The sequence below is a fragment of the Ranitomeya imitator genome, chromosome 3 (genome assembly GCF_032444005.1).
Source record: "Ranitomeya imitator isolate aRanImi1 chromosome 3, aRanImi1.pri, whole genome shotgun sequence".
Lineage (NCBI taxonomy): Eukaryota > Metazoa > Chordata > Amphibia > Anura > Dendrobatidae > Ranitomeya > Ranitomeya imitator.
In genome coordinates, this window is record NC_091284.1 from 249,735,922 (window position 1) to 249,753,950 (window position 18,029).

An 18,029-nucleotide genomic window follows, 5' to 3' on the forward strand; every position below is an offset into this window, starting at 1 on the left:
GCTGGTGCACTGGCTTTTTCCAAAAACCACTCTGTAAGCCTCATTCACATATTAATGTTTGTGTGCCGAAGCCAGGAGTGGAATTTACCGAGCAAAACTCTAAGCAAAACTGAAAGATTGCCCCTTCTCTGTGTTTTGGAGACGGTCCTGGATTTGGGATACAAATACTGACGTGTGAATGAGGCCCAACACTTTTCTTTACAGCTCGTTGCCTCAGAGACCGACCACCTCTGCTGTATAGCTTGTGAGCAGTGTGCTGAAGCTCTGTAGAAAAGAGCTGATAAGCAGTGCTCATATTCTGCTGTTTAGCAGTTGTGGTCAGTTTCCAAGGCAACGAGTTGTAAGCAAATGAAAATTGTTAAAGGAATTGTCCGGTCTAAAACAAATCGCCTGTTTCGGGCGTGCTCGGTGCAGGTATATTGCGCGAGATCAGAACCAGCCTCGTCATATTCTGGCCGGGATATGTGTATCGCATACGTGTGGTCACATGACCACAGCTCCCGACGCTGACAGGGGAGATCGAGTGACTGCGGACTTCTTGTGTTTACAGCGAACAACCCCTTTAATATCTTAAAAACAGTAATTGACAAAATTGCTTGTATTTGCAAGCACTGTGCAACAATACTCATTTATTAAATGGGAGCAAGCCTCTAATATTATCTAGGACAGATAGATGGATGTCTGCGTACATTATGATGGCAGTAAGGTGTATTGCTGGATGCCCGCTCATCAGCTGGCACATTATCACTCACTCTGCACCTGACCTGAGCGGTCCCTAGTGAGCCATACATACCATCGCCCTGTGCTGTATAGTGCTGGTCCAATAACCACCTCTTCTGTAAAGAGCTTGTGCGGTGGAGATAGACCCATTGGCAGAGTACTGACTGCAGGGAATGTGTTCTGCCAGTGCAGAGTCTCCTGTAAATGTGGCATTAATATGTAGGGCACGCCCAGGGGTCTGTGGTGGGCTGCAGCATATTGGACCATTCAGGTAGGTACTGAGAGCTCCGCATACTCTGTATCCAGGCAGGCTGGTTCTATTATCCTTAAAGGGAATCTGTCACCAGGTATCTGCAACTAATCTAAGAGCAGTATGATGTACAGAGATCCTGATTCCAGCAATGTCACTTGGCTGCTTGGTAATAACATCAGTTTTATTACAGGAGATTCTCACTAAAGGACTAGTGAACCTGCTGCCATGTAGTCGTTCATATTCATGATCTCTGTATAATCCACCACTGATTGGCAGCTTTCTGTGTGTACTGTGCATAGGCAGAAAGCTGCCTGTCAGTAGTGTTGGTGAGGTTATACAGGGCTCATGAATGTGGAGGACTACATGGCAGCAGGTTTACTAGTCCTCTAGCAATAATGTCCTGCTGATAAAACTATGACTTTATTATAACTACAGCAAGCAGCCCGGTAAGTGACACATCACTGAAATCAGAATTATTATCACTGTATTACACTGTTTAATATGTGTCCAAAAGTAAAAAAAAAAATCAGGAAGTGACGGTCTGAAAAGTGCAGTGATATTATAGGTTCTATATAAGAACGAAGAATAAAGTTAGTGTGATAGGAATGGAGGCGAGTGACAACTCTCGGAGTGGCCCCGAGTAGCCAGCAGCCACAAGACCACGCCGAGAGGACTCGTAGAGTGAGAGGAGTCCATTGACATGGAGAATAATACAGGACAATAGGGCCCCCGAGAGGGAGATTGGGTATGGTGTGGATGGGATCTATGAGGGGGGTACATTGAGATCCTGCAGGTGCGACGTTTCACCTACAAGAGGTCCAGGCTTGGCTATCTCCAGGCCGAGGAAATGCATTGTTTGGTTGCCAAGAATACAAAGGAGATGAGGGTGTGGACGTGCTCCGGAACATTCTGGATACATTTACTCACTGAGGCCTCTGAGGTTCTTTACTAAATTAGCACCAGTTATAGAAAGGATAATCCACAACCTGTGCACTTGGGCGCAAAGACCCCCGGATGTGATACATGTCTCCTATGGCTTGGTGACCCCTGAAACAGTGGGGAGATAGGCCTGAGTGAGGCACCATCTTATTAGGACTTTCTAATGAGTGTATTGAGCAGACCTCCATTCTGAGTCCATCAGAGAGGCTCCATGATCGGCAGGTGTACAATGCCTACAAGTAGTATTCAACCCCCTGCAGATTTAGCAGGTTTAATAAGATGCAAATAAGTTAGAGCAGGGGTCCCCAACTCCAGGCCTCGAGGGCCGCCAACAGTGCAGGTTTTCAGGATTTCTTTAGTATTGCATCGGTGGTAATGTGATCATCTGCACAGGTGATGATTCCAACCCCTGTGCAATACTAAGGAATTCCTGAAAACCTGCACTGTTGGCGGCCCTCGAGGCCTGGAGTTGGGGACCACTGAGTTAGAGCCTTCAAACTTCAAACAAGAGCAGGATTTATTAACAGATGCATAAATCTTACAAACCAAAATGTTTTGTTGCTCAGTTAAATTTTTATAAATTTTAAACATAAAAGTGTGGGTCAATTATTATTCAACCCCTAGGTTTAATATTTTGTGGAATAACCTTTGTTTGCAATTACAGCTAATAATCGTCTTTTATAAGACCTGATCAGGCCGGCACAGGTCTCTGGAGTTATCTTGGCCAACTCCTCCATGCAGATCTTCTCCAAGTTATCTAGGTTCTTTGGGTGTCTCATGTGGACTTTAATCTTGAGCTCCTTCCACAAGTTTTCAATTGGGTTAAGGTCAGGAGACTGACTGGGCCACTGCAACACCTTGATTTTTTGCCTCTTGAACCAGGCCTTGGTTTTCTTGGCTTTGTGCTTTGGGTCGTTGTCTTGTTGGAAGATGAAATGACGACCCATCTTAAGATCCTTGATGGAGGAGCGGAGGTTCTTGGCCAAAATCTCCAGGTAGGCCGTGCTATCCATCTTCCCATGGATGCGGACCAGATGGCCAGGCCCCTTGGCTGAGAAACAGCCCCACAGCATGATGCTGCCACCACCATGCTTGACTGTAGGGATGGTATTCTTGGGGTCGTATGCAGTGCCATCCAGTCTCCAAACGTCATGTGTGTGGTTGGCACCAAAGATCTCGATCTTGGTCTCATCAGACCAGAGAACCTTGAACCAGTCAGTCTGAGTCCTCCAAGTGATCATGAGCAAACTGTAGACGAGCCTTGACATGATGCTTTGAAAGTAAAGGTACCTTACGGGCTCGTCTGGAACGGAGACCATTGCGGTGGAGTACGTTACTTATGGTATTGACTGAAACCAATGACCCCACTGCCATGAGATCTTCCCGGAGCTCCTTCCTTGTTGTCCTTGGGTTAGCCTTGACTCTTCGGACAAGCCTGGCCTCGGCACGGGGGGAAACTTTCAAAGGCTGTCCAGGCCGTGGAAGGCTAACAGTAGTTCCATAAGCCTTCCATTTCCGGATGATGCTCCCAACAGTGGAGACAGGTAGGCCCAACTCCTTGGAAAGGGTTTTGTACCTCTTGCCAGCCTTGTGACCCTCCACGATCTTATCTCTGATGGCCTTGGAATGCTCCTTTGTCTTTCCCATGTTGACCATGTATGAGTGCTGTTCACAAGTTTGGGGAGGGTCTTAAATAGTCAGAAAAGGCTGGAAAAAGAGATAATTAATCCAAACATGTGAAGCTCATTGTTCTTTGTGCTTGAACTACTTCTTAATACTTTAGGGGAACCAAACAGAATTCTGGTGGGTTGAGGGGTTGAATAATAAATGACGCTCTGAAAAGACTTTTCACAATTTTTTTAAAAAAATAAACAAAGAAATAGCATTCTTTTTTGCTGCAGTGCATTTCACACTTCCAGGCTGATCTACAGTCCAAATGTCACAATGCCAAGTTAATTCCAAATGTGTAAACCTGCTAAATCTGCAGGGGGTTGAATACTACTTGTAAGCACTGTATATCTGTGGTGTGGGATAGTTGAGCGTAAGGCTATGTTCACACGTTCAGTATTTTACCTCAGTATTTGTAAGCCAAAACCTGGAGAGGAACAGCCTGAGGAAAAGTATAATAGAAACATATGCACCACTTCTGTATTTATCACCCACTCCTGGTTTTGGCTTACAAATACTGAGGTAAAATACTGACCTTGGCCTCATGGAGGGCGGTGCTGCCTGGTGCATGTGGTTTTGGTGACCATGTTCCCCACAGGGAGGATGGGACAGAGACAAATGTGAACATGGCCATATTTCTCTAGCTGATTGAAGAGAAATAATGACAGCCATATGATTTCGGGCTTCGCTTACTGAGCTAGGTACTCCTCTGGCGGTGTGTGTGGAGATGGGAGCGTGATTTTGAAAATGGCACAGTTTGCAATGATAGTGGTGCACCAAAATCCTGACTGCCCATTGCAAGTCAAAGAGTTTCATTTTATTCGGTGTTGTTGGGGCTCATGCAGACAACTGTATGTTTGGTCTGAGTGCGTTCCTTCAAAACATTAGGGAAAAAGAAATGTCATATGCCCGAGTTGGATCCATATTCTGCTGACACTTGGCCATGTAAGTAAATGAGTACATAGAAAGCATTGCACTCGGATGACATGACAGGGTGTGCACATTCTGCCTGGAAAGCCACAAAAAAGACAAAAGGAACATATGTACAGCAATGTCAAACCACTTGCTGTACATGTTTCACCTTTTGTAACTTATTTAACCACTTTCAATATTTCTGTTTTTAAGCTTCAATTCCGTAGTAAAATTAAGATTTTTTTTTTTTTTTTCCAAGCACAATTTTTCAATAATTGCCATGTTGTCACTTTTTTATGTGTGTATGTGGGGGAAAACACCATAATTTCAATAGGAAAATAACAGGAGAAAATCCGTCAGCATGCTCAAAAAACGGCTATTAGCCCGAACATGCAGAAAATAACCACTTATAAATCCATGTTTGTTTAAAAAGTAGCGTAATTTTATTTAAACATTTATAAAACACATATAGCTCAAATAGAAACAACAAGACCTCTCTTGTGTGAGGGAGGCTTGCCCAAAAACTTCAATAAAGAATAATGAAAAAAACAAAAAGTAACATAAGTAGTAACAGCTGGACTGTAGTAATCAATGGGAAAAATAGGTCCAAAAACCAAATAATCCCAAGTTTGAATGCATACTATCACCTTAAACCCACTGTCAAGTATTCATTAAGGTCAAAAACCTATATTAAGCACCTAGTAGGTAAGTGTACAATCATAGTAACCCAGTGGGCGGCACGCCAACACACACCCAGTCAAATGAATGCGCGGTGAATACCTACACACACATCATCGGCGGTACTCTATTGGCCGGGCGCAGTATATAAAAAAACAAAACGGCATTTCCCCTTCCCCATACACGCCCCCTGAAGAAGGCATCACGAAACGTGCGTTGGGGTGGAGGGTGGCACGGCCATATCGCTTTTCTTAACGCTGGACTCCATACTGGAATTTTGCTACACATAGGTAAATACTGATTTATTTCCCCCCCCCCCCCCAAAAAAAAAAAAAAACAAAAAACAAAACTCTTCTATGCACCTTACCTATACTGTTTCTTGGTTGTTAGTATGATTGTACACTTACCTACTAGGTACCTAATATAGGTTTTTGACATAGTAACATAGTAACATAGTAACATAGTTAGTAAGGCCGAAAAAAGACATTTGTCCATCCAGTTCAGCCTATATTCCATCATAATAAATACCCAGATCTACGTCCTTCTACAGAACCTAATAATTGTATGATACAATATTGTTCTGCTCCAGGAAGACATCCAGGCCTCTCTTGAACCCCTCGACTGAGTTCGCCATCACCACCTCCTCAGGCAAGCAATTCCAGATTCTCACTGCCCTAACAGTAAAGAATCCTCTTCTATGTTGGTGGAAAAACCTTCTCTCCTCCAGACGCAAAGAATGCCCCCTTGTGCCCGTCACCTTCCTTGGTATAAACAGATCCTCAGCGAGATATTTGTATTGTCCCCTTATATACTTATACATGGTTATTAGATCGCCCCTCAGTCGTCTTTTTTCTAGACTAAATAATCCTAATTTCGCTAATCTATCTGGGTATTGTAGTTCTCCCATCCCCTTTATTAATTTTGTTGCCCTCCTTTGTACTCTCTCTAGTTCCATTATATCCTTCCTGAGCACCGGTGCCCAAAACTGGACACAGTACTCCATGTGCGGTCTAACTAGGGATTTGTACAGAGGCAGTATAATGCTCTCATCATGTGTATCCAGACCTCTTTTAATGCACCCCATGATCCTGTTTGCCTTGGCAGCTGCTGCCTGGCACTGGCTGCTCCAGGTAAGTTTATCATTAACTAGGATCCCCAAGTCCTTCTCCCTGTCAGATTTACCCAGTGGTTTCCCGTTCAGTGTGTAATGGTGATATTGATTCCTTCTTCCCATGTGTATAACCTTACATTTATCATTGTTAAACCTCATCTGCCACCTTTCAGCCCAAGTTTCCAACTTATCCAGATCCATCTGTAGCAGAATACTATCTTCTCTTGTATTAACTGCTTTACATAGTTTTGTATCATCTGCAAATATCGATATTTTACTGTGTAAACCTTCTACCAGATCATTAATGAATATGTTGAAGAGAACAGGTCCCAATACTGACCCCTGCGGTACCCCACTGGTCACAGCGACCCAGTTAGAGACTATACCATTTATAACCACCCTCTGCTTTCTATCACTAAGCCAGTTACTAACCCATTTACACACATTTTCCCCCAGACCAAGCATTCTCATTTTGTGTACCAACCTCTTGTGCGGCACGGTATCAAACGCTTTGGAAAAATCGAGATCTACCACGTCCAATGACTCACCGTGGTCCAGCCTATAGCTTACCTCTTCATAAAAACTGATTAGATTGGTTTGACAGGAGCGATTTCTCATAAACCCATGCTGATATGGAGTTAAACAGTTATTCTCATTGAGATAATCCAGAATAACATCCCTCAGAAACCCTTCAAATATTTTACCAACAATAGAGGTTAGACTTACTGGCCTATAATTTCCAGGTTCACTTTTACAGCCCTTTTTGAATATTGGCACCACATTTGCTATGCGCCAATCCTGCGGAACAGACCCTGTCGCTATAGAGTCCCTAAAAATAAGAAATAATGGTTTATCTATTACATTACTTAGTTCTCTTAGTACTCGTGGGTGTATGCCATCCGGACCCGGAGATTTATCTAGTTTAATCTTATTTAGCCGGTTTCGCACCTCTTCTTGGGTTAGATTGGTGACCCTTAATATAGGGTTTTCATTGTTTCTTGGGATTTCACCTAGCATTTCATTTTCCACCGTGAATACCGTGGAGAAGAAGGTGTTTAATATGTTAGCTTTTTCCTCGTCATCTACAACCATTCTTTCCTCACTATTTTTTAAGGGGCCTACATTTTCAGTTTTTATTCTTTTACTATTGATATAGTTGAAGAACAGTTTGGGATTAGTTTTACTCTCCTTAGCAATGTGCTTCTCTGTTTCCTTTTTGGCAGCTTTAATTAGTTTTTTAGATAAAGTATTTTTCTCCCTATAGTTTTTTAGAGCTTCAATGGTGCCATCCTGCTTTAGTAGTGCAAATGCTTTCTTTTTACTGTTAATTGCCTGTCTTACTTCTTTGTTTAGCCACATTGGGTTTTTCCTATTTCTAGTCCTTTTATTCCCACAAGGTATAAACCGCTTACACTGCCTATTTAGGATGTTCTTAAACATTTCCCATTTATTATCTGTATTCTCATTTCTGAGGATATTGTCCCAGTCTACCAGATTAAGGGCATCTCTAAGCTGTTCAAACTTTGCCTTCCTAAAGTTCAATGTTTTTGTGACTCCCTGACAAGTCCCCCTAGTGAAAGACAGGTGAAACTGCACAATATTGTGGTCGCTATTTCCTAAATGCCCAACCACCTGCAGATTTGTTATTCTGTCAGGTCTATTAGATAGTATTAGGTCTAAAAGTGCTGCTCCTCTGGTTGGATTCTGCACCAATTGTGAAAGATAATTTTTCTTGGTTATTAGCAGAAACCTGTTGCCTTTATGGGTTTCACAGGTTTCTGTTTCCCAGTTAATATCCGGGTAGTTAAAGTCCCCCATAACCAGGACCTCATTATGGGTTGCTGCTTCATCTATCTGCTTTAGAAGTAGACTTTCCATGCTTTCTGTTATATTTGGGGGTTTGTAACAGACCCCAATGAGAATTTTGTTACCATTTTTCCCTCCATGAATTTCAACCCATATGGACTCGACATCCTCATTCCCTTCGCTAATATCCTCCCTTAAAGTGGACTTTAGACAAGACTTTACATAGAGACAAACCCCTCCTCCTCTCCGATTTTTACGATCCTTTCTAAACAGACTGTAACCCTGTAAGTTAACTGCCCAGTCATAGCTTTCATCTAACCATGTCTCGGTTATTCCCACTATGTCAAAGTTACCTGTAGATATTTCTGCTTCTAGTTCTTCCATCTTGTTTGTCAGGCTTCTGGCGTTTGCGAGCATGCAGTTTAGAGGATTTTGTTTTGTTCCAATCTCCTCACTGTGGATTGTTTTAGAAATGTTCTTACCTCCCTTCTGAGTATGTTTTCCTGGGTCGTCTTTGTTCGAGTCTAATGTTTTTCTTCCCGTCCCCTCTTCTTCTTGACCTTAATGAATACTTGACAATGGGTTTAAGGTGATAGTACGCATTCAAATTTGGGATTATTTGGTTTTTGGACCTATTGTTTCCATTGACTACTACAGTCCAGCTGTTACTACTTATGTTACTTTTTGTTTTTTTTCATTCTTTATTGACGTTTTTTGGCAAGCCTCCCTCACACGAGGCATCTTGTTGTTTCTATTTGAGCTATATGTGTTTTATAAATGTTTAAATAAAATTACGCTACTTTTTAAACAAACACATGCATTTATAAGTGGTTATTTTCCGCATGTTCGGGCTAATAGCCGTTATTTGAGCATGCTGACGGATTTTCTCTGATATTGTTTTGACCACATAATTATAATTTGGGACTTGATTTTGATAATCATCTGAAATTAACAGGAATCTGATTCAAAGAGGGTTGTTTTTTTTTAATGTGGATTTTGGAGCAGAACTTTCTTCAATATCCACGTCATGAAAAACTCTGTGAACATAAACGAAGTAGTGTTATGTCAGATTTCTTCTCCCAAATCTTGAGACTTTGAAAAGACGGTATAGGGATGTTGCCGCAGTATGGCGTGCGGTTCTTTGCCTTGCAAAACAATGCCTGTATGGACCCCTTGTTCATTCAGGGGGGCTCAATACCAGGTACACTGTATACAGAGGTGATGCGCAGGTCTGTTACCCATGGATATCTCACTTCCATTATATTCAGTAGGGTTTGAGGGGTCAAAGCTCAGCAGAAATCCTCCTCCAGTGGAGTGTTATGTTTTACAGCTGTCTATTATACTTTTGTTTTTAACTCATCCATAGAGATCGTTCTGTTCTGCAACTCGCATATCTGGTTTAGCAAGTGTTATATAACCAGCTGAAAGCCAAATGACCTTCTCTACAGCACTCACCCCTATGGCAGTTCTTGCATATGTTCTCATTTCTGCATACACGGTGAAAAATAAGAATTGCGGGGGCTGTCAATGGTGGGTACTATGCGGGCTGCCATTGTGCAACTTGTATCTAGTTCTCACCCCTGAGTGCACACAAATTGCAAGCCTTAACATACGGACAACCTATTTATAGGTTTATTGAAGACGAGCACAATGAGCTCATCTATAGCACTAGGAACATAACAATACCTAGACTGTGTGTACATATATTGCATACAGTGTATGTATGGATACATAGGTCCATAAATAATTGGACAGGGACAGGATTTTTTTGTAAAATGAAACAACTGAGATGCAACTGAAGTGTAGATTTTCAGGTATTAATTTAAGGTGTTGAATAAAAATATTCTGTGAAACGTTTAGGAATTGCAACCATTTTTCTACAAAGCCTCCTCATATCAGAGGTTCAAAAGTTATTGGACAGCTTAACTTTACAATAAATAAAATGTTAGTTTTTAATACTTTGTAGAGAATCCTTTGCAGGTAATGACTGCCTGATATCAGGAAGCTGTGGACATCACTAAACGTTGGTTTCCTCCTTTGGGATTGTTTTCCAGGCCTTTACTGCAGTTAACTTGTCTTGTTTGTGGGTTTCTTTTAAAGGGAAGGTACCGTGTTTGTAGATCGTTAGTAAATCAATGTAATGTAGCATAACATGCTGTTATGATCAAGTTTTGAATGCATTTGAAACATATTTCATGTGTTGTAGGAGCTTAAAGAAGGCACTGGGGGGCTGACATCTTTTGCATTCACAGTAGTAGCATGACACTATTTGTGTCATAATACGGCACCCCATTGTCATAGTCAGAGTCCTCTGTTATCTCCTATCTATTGTAATGGAACTGTCACTGCTGTGAACTGGGCACGCCTCTGTGGGCTGTACAAATCACAGTAGTGGGAGTGTTCTGCTGCCATATTCATGGAGCCCTCAGATCTGCCAACATAAGCCATATTGCTTCCAGCAGAACATCCTAGATTGACAGCTGATGGTAGTAAAATGCAGGAGAAAAGCATGGGCAGAATAGCAGAGACATCAAGGAGGAACAGTGTACCATTAGCATTATAGGAACAGGAGCTGTCAGCTGCTAGGCAGGAGCTGTGATTAATCCCTTCGCAAGATAAGATAAGGAGCTGTGGATCTGCAGTGAATGGCCAGGCATTGTGGAGGGGGTGAGAGAATAATGTAATCTGGGTGAGAGAGACAGTAACTGCTGGTGATGGCAGATCACAGGGCAGTCGCCTACAAAATGGTGCTGCCCTGTGATGCTTCTCTCTATTCTACCCCCAGGGATACTAGACCACCCATAAGGGGAGGGAAAAGTTTTATGTGCAGGAGTCAAATTTTGGGCTCTGGAATTTCAATTCTGCTTTTATATAAATCTATATAATTTTCTTTTATGTTCCAGGGAACATTTGATCCAAGTGGAGAGCTGTCTTTGGTCTGGGTTGGAGATGAAACAGGCGTAAGTAACTGAAGCGTAATATTTTAATTGGGTGCTTATATAAATGCACTCTCATATATTGTTTTCCAGTTGGACTTGCAATCTAATCTTCCTATATTGTGCAAGCACACATACAAGGGATAATACTGGATCATGCCTGGGCGCAGGATGAGCATGTCTGGAGATCTTTTCATTTCCCAAACTTTCCTTCCTGTATTCCGTAAAGGAATATTCCCAGATTCAAAATGTATTCCCTAGCTATAGGATAGGGAACAAACTGACTGCTGGAGGTATTGGTCTCTGGGACCCTCAGCATCTCGTAGAACATGGCATGGGATCATGAGAAGCTGGCTCATTAGAAAACTTTCGAATAAGGCCGGTTTCACACATCAGTGGCTCCGGTACGTGAGGTGACCGTTTCCTCACGTACCGGAGACACTGACTCACTTAGACACATTTAAATCAATGTGTCTCTGCACATGTCAGCGTGTTTTCACGGACCGTGTGTCCGTTTGGAAAACACGGAGACATGTCAGTGTTCGTGGGAGCGCACGTATTACACGGACCCATTAAAGTCAATGGGTCCGTGTAAAACACGTACCGCACATGGATGTTGTCCGTGTGCAGTCCGTGTGCCGTGCAGGAGACAGCGCTACTGTAAGCGCTTTCCCCCCCATCCCGCTTGTGGTGCTGAAGCCCCATTCATTTCTTCTCTCCAGCAGCGTTCGCTGGAAAGAAGGAATGAATAATCTTTTTTTATTTTTGTTTTTAAAATAAAGTTGCCGGTAATCTGCCCCCTCCCACCCCCTGTGCGCCCGCCCGCTGGCATTAAAATACTTACCCAGCTCCCTCGGCGCTTACATCCTCTGTGTCGCTACTTGTCCTGTATGAGCGGTCACGTGGTGCCGCACATTACAGTGATGAATTTGCGGCTCCACCTCCCATAGGGGTGGAGCCGCATATTCATTACTGTAATAAGCAGTACCACGTGACCGCTCATACAGGAAGAGCTGCGACGCTGAGAGGATGCAATCGCCGAGGGAGCTGGGTAAGTATTTTAATGCCAGCGGGCGGGCGCACAGGGGGTGGGAGGGGGCAGATTACCGGCAACTTTATTTTAAAAACAAAAAAAACAAAAAAAAAGATTATTCATTCCTTCTTTCCAGCGAACGCTGCTGGAGAGAAGAAATGAATGGGGCTTCAGCACCAGATGCAGGGGACAGTGCTGAACTGTAGCGCTGTCTCCTGCAAGGTACGTGTAGTACCCAGTCGGCACACGGATGCCGCACGTGTCCCACACTGATGTGCCACGTGAGCACACGGACACGGATAATTCCGGTACCGGAATTATCTGGACGTGTGAGACTGGCCTAAAGCAAAGTTGCTCTTGCCCTACCTTTGCTCTAGTCCGTGCCTATAGGACTGTTAGAATTGGCCAAGTAGTTTGCTTTCTCCAGCAGTCCCGTAGGCAATGAATAGAGCAGAATGTGCAACTCCTCTCCATTCAAGGCAGAGCTTTGTAAAGCCAAGCTGTCTGGATGTAGGGTCCCATTGTCAGGATTAATGGGGGGTTTCAGTGGTCAGACGTCCAATGGATGGGGGGGATACGTTTGATTATGGGAGTACCACATTAAAATTAAAGCTGCTACTGGATCAGCATGGGAAAGGGTTTCTGCCCATAGTCTCTGTCCTTTGCACACCACTGGTCATTTTTGTACTGTTGGGGTCTGGCAGCTTTGCAGGAGAGGTCCATTATGTGATTCTGTGTATAAATTACCGTAGTTTGTAATGTATGTGTGTACCGTACACAATTGTACTGCTATACTGTATGTGTGCTGTAGCGGTACTCTAGGTGCTTGCCGCACATTTTTTATTTATTTATTTTTATTTTATGGGGCAGAGGCTCAAATTTGATTCTTGGATTGCATTTTCAAGTCCAAGATTCTCCTAAATGTAAATGCTATGAAGCTAGTCATCAGTAGAGCAAACTAAACTGGTAATGAAAGTTCATATTTAAACCAACTAATACAATACACTACAGCTGGGTAGAGTAAGGGGAAAATGCCAAAATTGGGGTAACAAGTCAGTGTATGGCACAGCCCATCATACATTTCATGCTCACCTCAGTCCTCTTGGAGAAGTAGACGTGAGGTGTACCTTGGGACTGTGCCATGCAATGGAGCTTTCTTCCTCAAGGCTTATATCTTCTGTAAATGTTGTTTTATTGCACATCTATAATAAAATACTGTTTGTGTGTGCAGTATGTTCTCCAGCTTATTTATTTTATGTGGGTTGTGCTCTTCCTTAGTTGGGAATGCATTAGATCATACAATAAAGAGGGTGTATGAACTGGAACCTGCTGTCCGAGATGGCAGCACAACATTATCCCTTATGGCACATTTTATCAGGCACTTTTCTTCAACTGTGGAGACTCTGAAACTAGGATTTTTCTGAAATTAGGAATTATTTATATAAAGAAAGACTTGCTGCTTCAATTACCCATTTTGCAGCATCAGAGATAATAAGTTAAAGGGAACCTGTCACCTCCAAAATCGATGGTGAGGTAAGCTCATCGTCGTCAGGGGCTTATCTACAACATTCTGTAATGCTGTAGATAAGCCACCAATGTAACCTGAAAGAGGAGAAAAAGAGGTTAGATTATATTCACCCAGGGACGGTCCTACTCCGGTGAGCGTCTCAGGTCCGCTCCGGCGCCTCCCATCTTCATTCCATGACGTCCTCTTCTGGTCTTCACGCTCTGGCGCAGGCGTACTTTGCCCTGTTGAGGGCAGAGGAAAGTACTGCAGTGCGCAGGCGCCGGGCCTCTGACCTTTCCGGTGCCTGCGCACTGCAGTACTTTCCTCTGCCCTCAACAGGGCAGACAAAGTACGCCTGCGCCAGAGCCGCGGCGTGAAGACCAGAAGAGGACGTCATCTGATGAAGATGGGAGGCCCCGGACCGGACCTGAGACACCCATTTGACCAGACCGCAGCGGGACCGCCCCTGGGTGAGTATAATATAACGTCTTTTTCTCATCTTTCAGGATACATCGGGAGCTTATCTACAAAATTACAGAATGCTGTAGATAAGCCCCTAATGACGGTGAGCTTACCTCACCATCGATTTTGGGGGTGACAGGTTCCCTTTAATGTTGATTTCAGTTTCACTATTTCTCTAGAAATCTAATGGTAAATGTAAGGTAGACCATTACTATGATATGCCCTTGAATCTCAATTACAAGCGGCACAATTGTTTTTGACCATTTTTTTTTCTTCATGGATATAGCTGTATAAAGTTGTGTTTTTTATTTTTGTGAAGTAATTTGCATTTTTCAACGCTTCCTTTGTGTGGGACATAATTTATTCTTTTGTATCTTTTTTTTTTTTGGGTGGGAATAGATAAAAACACAAAAAATCCAACATTGATTTTGTGCACTAATTTTTGTGTGCTTCACCATTGAGAATATATAGTATACTATTTTTATTGTAAGTTATTCCGATTACAGAGATCAGAGGTACATAAGTTTTTTTTATTTTTTTATAGGGATTTTGTTTTTTGTTTCCAATACGTTCAGATCCCCCAGGGGAACTTTTTCTATGTTGACTTGAGATTGATATTTTTTTACCATGTATCTCCAGAGCTTTCCTTATGTACAGGCTAAGCATAGACCAGACTTGTTCTGACTAGGGTCTTCCAATATTTCAGCATGCAAAAGTCTAAGTATAATTATTCCTTTCCCCTCTACTAGGTTATTCTTGTGCTGACAACTTATCGACTTCCTCTGATCTTGGTTACTTATGGGCAGTCAAAGCTGTACAGGAGGTGAGTAAATTGTGTATAGTAGAATTCTCTGTGGTCTTTGTACATTGTGGTGGACTGCAAGCAAATGTATATAATGCTTGGTAATTTCTCCTGTAGTTATTGGAAAGTTCTGCAAGGTTTAAGTGTAATAGATTACTTTATTTGATATTCATATTTCCTATAAATTTGTAAAATTTTGAATATCAAGTCAATATTAGTGAAAGTAGAAAAGCATAGCTCTGACAGAAGGAAAACCTCAACCTAGAATCAACTAGGAAGCTTGTTTAAATCCCTCATTACTGCAGCAACCTTCTTGTTGGCTTTTTCTCCAACAGACTTGTACATCTAATCCTCAACTATGCTGGCTGGTCAGTTCATCTCTTCTCCTCTCTGTCCTTTCATGCCTACCTATGCTTACTTAATACACTGCTCAAAAAAAAATAAATGGAACACTAAAATACCACATCCTAGATATCACTGAATGAAATATTCCAGTTGCAAATCTTTATTACATAGTGGAATGCGTTGCGAATGATAAAACAAAAATGATCAATGTAAGTCAAAATTCATATCCATTGGAGGTCTGGATTTGGAATGCTACTCCAAATCAAAGTAGAAAATCAAATTACAGGGTGATCCAACTTCAGTGAAAATGATGCTCAGTAGTACACGTGGCCTCAAAGTGCCTGTATGACCACCCTACAAAGAACAGCGCCCATTTGTAGACGTCGGGCCCTCATACCACCCTCGTGGAGTCTGTTTCTGACAGTCTGAGCAGAGACATGGATGTTAGTGGCCTGCTGGAGGTCATTTTGCAGGGTTGTGGCACTGCTCCTCCTGTTCTTCCTTGCACAAAGGAGGAGGTAGCGGTCCTGCTGCTGGGTTGTTGCCTTCATACAGCTCCATCCACTTCTCCTGGTATCTGCTCCATGGTCTGTACACTGTGCTGACAGACACAGCTACCATTCTTGCCACAGCTCGCATTGATGTGCCACCCTGGATGAGCTGCACTACCTGAGCAACCTGCCTCATGCTACTGTACAGTGCCTCTAGGGGTGAGAGCAATGACAAAATGCAAAAGTGGCCAAAAAAGATGAGAACAGAGAAATGGTCTGTGGTCATCCCCTGCAGAACCACTCCTTTTATAGGGGTTGTCTTTCTAATTACCTATCATTTTTACCTGGTGTCTGTTCCATTTGCAGAACAGCAGGAGAAATTGATTCACAATCCGTGTTGCTTCATAACTGAACAGTTTGATTTCACAGAAGTGTGATTTGACTTGGAGTTACATTGTGTTGTTTAAGGGTTCCCTTTATTTTTTTGAGCAGTGTATTTTAGACTGCGGACAATGACCTACAAGACAGCCCTTAACCTACCAATACTTTAATTCCCGTATCTTGCAAAAGAATCGTCTGTTATCCCTGACATCATTGCTTCCAAGATATATGCTGTACCACGCCACCCAGTTATTGAACTCGCTACCCCGCAGCACAACAGATATTCTCATCCTCATCTCGGGAAAGCCTACAATCTGCAGTAACCCTGATCCAACCTTGTAAGCAGTCTCTACCTTTCCTTTGTTCTCTATAAGTCCTCTGTGGCTTGACCACGGCTGATTTAACAAGCTGTGTCCCGTTTAAACTCATGTTTAGCGCATTGTCACAAAACTGCAGTGTATTGTATTCCACAACAGACTAGACACAAATCCTATTATACTAGGTGGCACTATTTGCTTGGGCAAATTTCCAACATCACGGCAAACACATTGGCACAATCAAAGCCATCCCATTCTTCCCAAATGACACCCAGAACAAGTGCTTGCCTGTCGGCAATGCTTATGTGTGTTTTTGTTTTTTTGTTATATACTTAAAGGGAAACTATCACCAGGCTTTTGCCATCTAATCTGAGAGCAGCATGATGTAGGGATAGAGACCATGATTCCAGTGATGTGCCACTTAGTGGGCTACTTGCTGTAGTTTTGATACTATCCACGTTTTATCTGCAAGAGATTCACTAAAGATCTAGTAACGCTTTTGTTATGTAGTTCTCCATATTCATGAGCTCTGCTAATCGTGCCCCACCACTGATTGACATCCTTTTTGTGTATACTGTGCATAGGCGGAAAGTAGCCAATAAGTGGAATGGGTGGGGTTATACAGTGCTCACCATTCAGAGAACTACCGTATTTTTCAGACTATAAGATGCACTTTTTTCCCAAAATTTTTTTGGGGAAAATGGGGATGCGTCTTATAGTCGGAATATACTTACAAGTACTTGCAAGTAGTGTGGCGGCGGCAAGAGTCGGGCGATTCTGCAGCGGTATGACACTGCAGAGCGATGATCACACTCCCTTCCCAGGCAGCTTCGGCGGTGCCCTGTGGTGCGGGGGTTCCGCCGACACTTTGTGAAAGCCCGGAGCCCCCACACATCCATTGCTGCCGAGATCTCAATCTGAGCATCCGGTGGCCATTTTCCCAGAGGCCACCACATCGCAGTAATGGATGCGCAGGGGCTCCAGGCTTCACAAAATGCCAGTGGAGCACTCACAACACCGAACCTGCCGCACCAGTCTGGGATGGGAATCACAAAACTGTGTCCAGTTTTGGGCACCGGTGCTCAGGAAGGATATAATGGAACTAGAGAGAGTACAAAGGAGGGCAACAAAATTAATAAAGGGGATGGGAGAACTACAATACCCAGATAGATTAGCGAAATTAGGATTATTTAGTCTAGAAAAAAGACGACTGAGGGGTGATCTAATAACCATGTATAAGTATATAAGGGGACAATACAAATATCTCGCTGAGGATCTGTTTATACCAAGGAAGGTGACGGGCACAAGGGGACATTCTTTGCGTCTGGAGGAGAGAAGGTTTTTCCACCAACATAGAAGAGGATTCTTTACTATTAGGGCAGTGAGAATCTGGAATTGCTTGTCTGAGGAGGTGGTGATGGCGAACTCAGTCGAGGGGTTCAAGAGAGGCCTGGATGTCTTCCTGGAGCAGAACAATATTGTATCATACAATTATTAGGTTCTGTAGAAGGACGTAGATCTGGGGATTTATTATGATGGAATATAGGCTGAACTGGATGGACAAATGTCTTTTTTCGGCCTTACTAACTGTTACTATGTTACTATGTTACATCGCCGGACCACCGATCACACCCTGTGACCATGCTCCATCAGTGCTGTCAATTTACC

At 42.9% G+C, this 18,029-nt stretch overlaps 1 protein-coding gene across 1 annotated transcript in view; it reads left to right on the forward strand.

The window, feature by feature from the left end:
* The window catches only part of SORT1 (sortilin 1), an 88,263-nt gene that overhangs the window by 10,296 nt on the left and 59,938 nt on the right, over window positions 1-18,029 (forward strand). Inside the window, exons 2-3 of the mRNA XM_069756349.1 lie at window positions 10,991-11,047; window positions 14,775-14,848. Of these exons, the coding sequence (XP_069612450.1) occupies window positions 10,991-11,047; window positions 14,775-14,848 (131 nt within the window). The remainder of the gene's footprint in view (window positions 1-10,990; window positions 11,048-14,774; window positions 14,849-18,029) is intronic.